The sequence below is a fragment of the Wolffia australiana genome, chromosome 2 (assembly GCF_029677425.1).
Source record: "Wolffia australiana isolate 7733 chromosome 2, ASM2967742v1".
Classification (NCBI taxonomy): domain Eukaryota; kingdom Viridiplantae; phylum Streptophyta; class Magnoliopsida; order Alismatales; family Araceae; genus Wolffia; species Wolffia australiana.
This window is the reverse complement of record NC_135836.1, coordinates 24,172,782-24,178,721: the sequence shown is the minus strand read 5'-3', so window position 1 is coordinate 24,178,721 and position 5,940 is coordinate 24,172,782. Positions and strand designations below refer to the sequence as shown.

General features: G+C 39.9%; 1 protein-coding gene across 3 annotated transcripts; it reads left to right on the top strand.

The window, feature by feature from the left end:
* Nucleotides 1-200: 200 nt before the first annotated feature.
* On the top strand, nucleotides 201-5,723 carry LOC144700186 (pfkB-like carbohydrate kinase family protein). Of its 3 annotated transcripts, XM_078571616.1 has the most exons (12): nucleotides 201-435; nucleotides 504-593; nucleotides 1,291-1,368; nucleotides 1,517-1,591; nucleotides 2,162-2,214; nucleotides 2,296-2,446; nucleotides 2,586-2,696; nucleotides 3,790-3,916; nucleotides 4,260-4,360; nucleotides 4,530-4,665; nucleotides 5,306-5,358; nucleotides 5,452-5,723. In XM_078571616.1, the coding sequence occupies exons 1-12, from the start codon at nucleotides 229-231 to the stop codon at nucleotides 5,533-5,535; spliced, it is 1,266 nt and encodes a 421-aa protein (XP_078427742.1). In that variant the 5' UTR covers nucleotides 201-228; the 3' UTR covers nucleotides 5,536-5,723. The 3 variants fall into 3 exon arrangements, 2 of the variants coding, with proteins under 2 accessions (XP_078427742.1, XP_078427743.1); XR_013580679.1 differs by lacking the exon at nucleotides 5,452-5,723 and having other exon boundaries at nucleotides 4,513-4,665; nucleotides 5,306-5,320; XM_078571617.1 differs by lacking the exon at nucleotides 2,586-2,696.
* The last annotated feature ends 217 nt before the right edge of the window (nucleotides 5,724-5,940 follow it).

Sequence of the window (5,940 nt, the reverse complement as noted above, 5' to 3'; positions counted from 1 at the left end):
GAATATCTCTGTATATATCTGTATCTTTCTCTCTATCTTTCTTTATCTCTCTGTATATATCTCAATCTCTCTCTCTCGATTGATATCTCTATCTCTCTCTCTCTATGTGTCTCTCTCTATCTCTCTATTTCTGTATGTATCTCTCATCTTTCTTTCCATGTCTCTCTCTCTATCTCTCTACATATATATATCTCTCTCTATCAATTTCTCTCTTTATCTCTCCAGGCAATGGCTGTCACCTCTGTCACTCCTCATTGCGGAACGCTCTCATCTGGGGATTTCATCTGGACCTCTCGCGATCATCTCCGATCTCGCCCATCCTTGAAACCAAGCTTTCGGCGAAGAATTCACCGCTGGAGTGTCTCCGGGTCCAATTGCCGGTCAGAGATGTCAACCCCGTCTCCGCTGCCAGCTCTCCCTGATCGAAGAATTATCGTATGTTCCTCTGCTCTCTCTGATGTCTTTGCACGATCAAAGTTGACCGCCCTGATGAATGCCGGCAGGTAGGATGTGGTGGGATTACCATCGATTATCTGGCAACTGTGGCGGCTTTTCCCCGGCCTGATGACAAGATCCGGAGCACAAGCTCAAAGGTGACGATCTTGTGGAACTTTTTTAAAAAAAAATCTACGGGAAAATGCGTCAAAATCAGAATATCACCGTAAAAAAATATTTAATCATTCCAATCTTTGTACCATATCATTATGGTCATTTTAATTCGAATAAACATCTACATGAATCATATTAAGGCAATAATAGGCATCTAAAGATATTATCCAGTTTAAAGATTTTGATTTGGATCATATTCAGCTCTTCAGACTGTCTTTTATGCTGGAAGTTTGAGTTTATTAAACGTCTTGGTTATATTCCTCTCTCCTTGTCTTCAATGCACCTTGTTTATATCCTCTGTCCGTAAGAGATCTCTCAAAATTGAACAGACTCTTCATTGTCTTATAGTTTTATAATCCTTCCTTGTTGGTTACTTTTTCTTTTGGAGATCCTCAATCTCTTGTCCAATAACCCGTCAACATTTATCCCCGTTGGAAAGTTTAATTCAGTATTCAAGTAAATTCATCAACATATCTCTGTTCTCCTTTTTAATTTACAATGAACGGTTTGAAGGTTGTCAACTCATCAACAGATATCTGGTCTTCTGTTGCGTAAAAGCTGAATCTATTCTATAGATGTAGGATTTCTTCCCCTTAAGTCATAAAAATGGGGATGGGTTTCTTTATGTGTATGTAACTCCGTATTCATGTGTTTTGAGAAAAATTAAAATGGGTATGGCAGATTCAAGGAGGGGGGAATGTCGGTAATACTCTAACTGGTGTGGCTCGCTTGGGTCTGGCCCCCAGACTGATATCTAAGGTAATCACCTGACATTGTAATTCTTATTTGCAATTTTTTAGTTATAATCTATCCTCCATTTTGTAATGTTAAAAAGGAAAAATTCCCATTATACAGTACTTTTAATGCAATTATAATTTCGACTCATCTCATACCTCTATTTTCTCAGATTGCAAAGGATGCCCAAGGAACCTTCGCTCTGTCAGAACTTGAAAGAGATGGAGTAGACACTTCTTATACAGTGGTAAGTGCCGATGTTCCTTCCTGGTATTCTTCATATTCTGCCAATAATTCCCACTTTCAGTTCCTACATTTAAGATTTTGCCGTCGCTATTTTTACTGCTGTGACGACCGTCAGGAAATTTAGTTAATATTCATTTCCTTGCTATGAGGTGATAAATGTTCGCTCAATTGCCTATGTTATCGTTTTAGTTATATGGGAATATATTTGCCCCCAATATTTTTGATCCGATACTTTTTTCTTCTTCATATTATCTGTTGCTTCCATTGGAACTGGAGAGACGTTAGACTCATAACGGAAAATTGATAATGTAGTTAGCTTTAAGCCCTTTTAACTCAGTGGTTGAGTAACACCATTAGGCCGTTACAGTCTAGTAATCTCTCTTGGCATTTGTCATTTTGAAATGCTATGCTTTGTTTTTTGATTAAGATGAAAATCTCTGTGAATCCCTGGCAATTCGTTTCTGTGAACCCCTGTTTTGGACGAGGGTTTCTTCTTCAGAATGAGCATTTTATCCCATTTTGTTATTTTATTTCTCTAGTTTTCGTCTTATTTTATTTTCTCATGTTCCAGGTTTCGCCAGAGGGAAATTCTCCTTTTACTTATATAATTGTCGATAATGAAACGTATGGGTCTTTTTCAAATTCTTATACTGCATTCCCTACTTTTTCCCTCTTTGATTAATCTCGTTTTATCTCTTTCTGCAGCAAAACTCGCACATGTATTCATACTCCAGGCTATCCAGAGATGCGACCATCTGACCTTCCCCAGTCAACGCTCTTATCTGCATTGGATGGAGCTAGGCTGGCCTATTTTGATGTTAGATTGCATGAAACAGCTATAGTAGTTGCCCATGAGGTGATGACCACCTTCAGTCTTCTCTTGTAATTATTCTTCTGTGTAGAATAACTTATAAATCCCATCCAAAATATAGTAAGATTATTTTGCCCTTGACTTGTTCCTAGAGGTGACCATTATTTATAAGTTATCAGTGCAGGCAGCGCGAATGAATATCCCCATCCTAGTTGATGCTGAACGGAGGAGGGAAGGCTTGGATGATCTGTTAAATCTAGCAAACTACGTTGTCTGCTCTGAGAACTTCCCTCAGGCATGCAAAATATTTTCTTTCATCATCATTATCAGTCACTCTCATGTGTCTTTCAGTGGGTCGTTGCTTTATTATTAGATCATCCTCCCCGACTGCAGGCCTCTCTTTGATTTCTCTCTTATTGAGTGAGTTTGGCTTTCTGCATTTTCTGTCTCTCTTTTTTCTATCCTGCTGTCCTGTAGTATTCTGGAAATTCGAGGTGGGGAGATGGGTTACAGCAGTGGGGATAGAATGGAGAAGCTGGACGGGATGAATATAGAGTGATACTATGAATAGGATTTACTGAATGGGTAAAGCCTTCCTCTGGAGGGAACCTCCCGCTCTCCAGCCGGTTGCCTTGGTGACTGCCTTCAAGGAAATGTTGATAATCTCTACCTGTCTACCCCCAACCTTCTCTATAGGGAACCACTTGATTTAGTTTGACCTCCACGTTTCTTCAAGTTGATGTGAGGCATTTTGGCCTTTTATATGAATTGGGAAGGCCTTTATCATTCTTCTTTCTATCGGAATCTAAAATGCAATATCATCTAATCCGCACCAAGGTCTTGGGGTTCACACTGAATAAGATATCCTGCAGTCTTTTCAATCCAATGGGGGCATTTTTGTCTTTTAACTTTGCGGAAATTTCTCCTTGGTAATATCTGTACCCCCCTCTTGAGTTACAGTTCCCCCACCTCTCCCTCTGGCATGTCCTTCGTCTGCATCCCAATCTCTCAATGTGCCGGTCCTTGCCCTCCCCCCTCCCCATCTCCAGATCAATATCTCCATCTCTTTTCTCGCTTGCAGTCTCTTGAAAATTCCTCCCTTTTCAGACGGGAACATCAAGGTTCTTGTTGCATTTCTACCTCTACCCCCCTAAAAAATTAAGGTTCTTATTCCCGTAATCAAGGTTCTTGAGGCCTCGTAATCAGACTACAGTCTGTCAGCCAACAATTTATACTTTTGTTTATTTTGGCACCTGATTGACCATCAGCCTGTTAGTATCATGCCTAAAAATGAATTACTTACTGGTGAGAAGTCGTCATCAAGCATTTTAGACATTCAATTGAACGACCATTGTACTGCTGAAATTCTATTGGGGACTTATTCGCAGGAGTGGACGGAAGCTCCATCTACTCCACGTGCGCTTCTTACTATGCTTCTAAAACTACCTAGAATGAAGTTTGTGATCGTGACACTTGGAGAGAGAGGGTGCATCATGCTGGAGAGGGCCCCTGAAGGTGAAAAACCTATCTTTCAACAACTTTGTATTGTTGTTTAAGCCGTTGGCTTCTACTATAAATTCAATCACACGTATGTTACTGAATAATTTGAATTTTCAATTATTCAAATTTTATTTGCCAAGTTCCGTGTTTAGATGGAAAATATTAATTTATTGGTTTGTTAATTGGTCACATTTTATCAATCACATTGGATTATTATTGTTCTGGATTTGGAAAAATAATTCCACTCAGTTTATAAGTGTACTCTTTCAGTGCTGAGAATTCTATGGGTTTGATCTTTATTTGAATAAATAATTTCTCCCGATAAAAAATCGTCTTGTAATGTGCTCTCTCTCTCTAGGGACCTTGGAAACAGAGAAGATAGATGTAGACAGCTTGCTGGCCACACTCAATGAGAAAGCCGACACGGAAAATCAGATGCCTACTTGCATTTCCTCCGAGGTTGGTGGCCAAGACTGTAATTTTCTAATCAACATGCATTTTTAATGAAAAAAATTAGTGGGGTCATCTTTTCCAATCTTCCATCAATCATCGCGAGAATATAATCATGTTTCTCTTGTTCATTCCTTGCAATTATTTCTTGATTTTTCTAGCACGGAATTTCCAACAGAACATGACGTTGACCTGTGATGGCGTGGGCTCCATCTCTGGGAGAATGATTGTGGGCACTGCTGAGAAGATTGCGCCTGCTGAGCTCGTTGACTCAACTGGCGCTGGAGATGCCTTCATTGCCGGCATCCTTTACGGTCATATCTCTCTATCTATCAATTTCTTTCTATATCTATATATATATATATCAGGGATTGGCTATCTGATGCAAATCAGATCGATTGAAATGATCGGATCAATGTCAATTCGATAAAGGTGATTAAGGCAGGGACTTTTGGTTGTATCGCCTGACCTTTTGCCACGTTCACGTACTTATCAGTCTGGCATAAGACCAATAAGTATGAGAGGAGGCAAAAAGTCAAGAGAATATAACCCGAAAGTCACCCACTTTGTCAAGAATTACAAGATTGCTGTTTGGATTCATTGACAATTGGCCATATGATCTGAACGCTTTGATCCATCATCCCCTGAACCTCTCTCTATTTATTTCTCTCACACTAGGGCTCAGGAATGGGATCTGATCGTTCAAATTTTGAATCAGATTGAGCATTCGGGATCGGCAAGGCTGATCACTCCATCCAGTCCATGATCTGACCATTGGTCCTGATCACCTAAGCTTAATAGGGCCAATATATAGAATGAAATAGTTGATTTGATTCAATACAATCCGCGTTTGAGCATCACGTCCATCAATCTATCTCTCTATATGTTTCTTTTGCTGGATTATTCTTCTGGGCGTGGTATGAATGATGACATATACTTTCCACACGTGGGTAGGATTGTGCGCTGGGATGACTGCAGAGAAGATGCTCCCATTTGCCGCTTGTGTGGTACGCATAATAATTTTATTAATGGGCCTCTGCCCCTAGCCACAGGACAATTTTTCGTGTAATTTTAATGTGATGTCTTGGACATTTTTCCAGGCTGCAGCCAATTGCCGAGCACTTGGGGCCCGCACTGGCTTGCCCTTCCGCACCGACCCCCATCTCGTTCCCTTCCTTCTATAAAGCTGTTCATATCATTTTGTTAGTTCTTCAATGAGGAGACATTGTCCTTGGACGTGGAGATGTCAGATTGGTCCACATCGGATCACTTTTGTCTGTTTACCCTCGAGCATTGCAGGGAAAGAGATGTACAACGCATGCAACACTCTAGACATGTATCTTAATCTATTATACTCGCTTTTGTCTGTTTACCCCCCGAGTAGTCTATCATGATGATAGTCAACTCCCATCTACTTTTAACAGTCATACTAAATGTGATATTTAGACTTTGATGAATATTCAAGCGCATGATCAGTTTAAGATAGTTTCATATTCATAAAAACTGATATATCATCAAGTTTAGCTTCTTAGCGACTATGTCAATTAGGAATATCAATTTAGGTTATTAGTTGAAGTTTCACCCATATC

Bases quoted from the DNA above. Each gene is read 5' to 3' on its own strand.
- LOC144700186 (XM_078571616.1), top strand. From the start codon at position 229: ATGGCTGTCACCTCTGTCACTCCTCATTGCGGAACGCTCTCATCTGGG. The intron at 1,369-1,516 runs GTAATCACCTGA...CTATTTTCTCAG, and splicing joins CCCCCAGACTGATATCTAAG to ATTGCAAAGGATGCCCAAGG. The intron at 4,666-5,305 runs GTCATATCTCTC...ACACGTGGGTAG, and splicing joins CATTGCCGGCATCCTTTACG to GATTGTGCGCTGGGATGACT.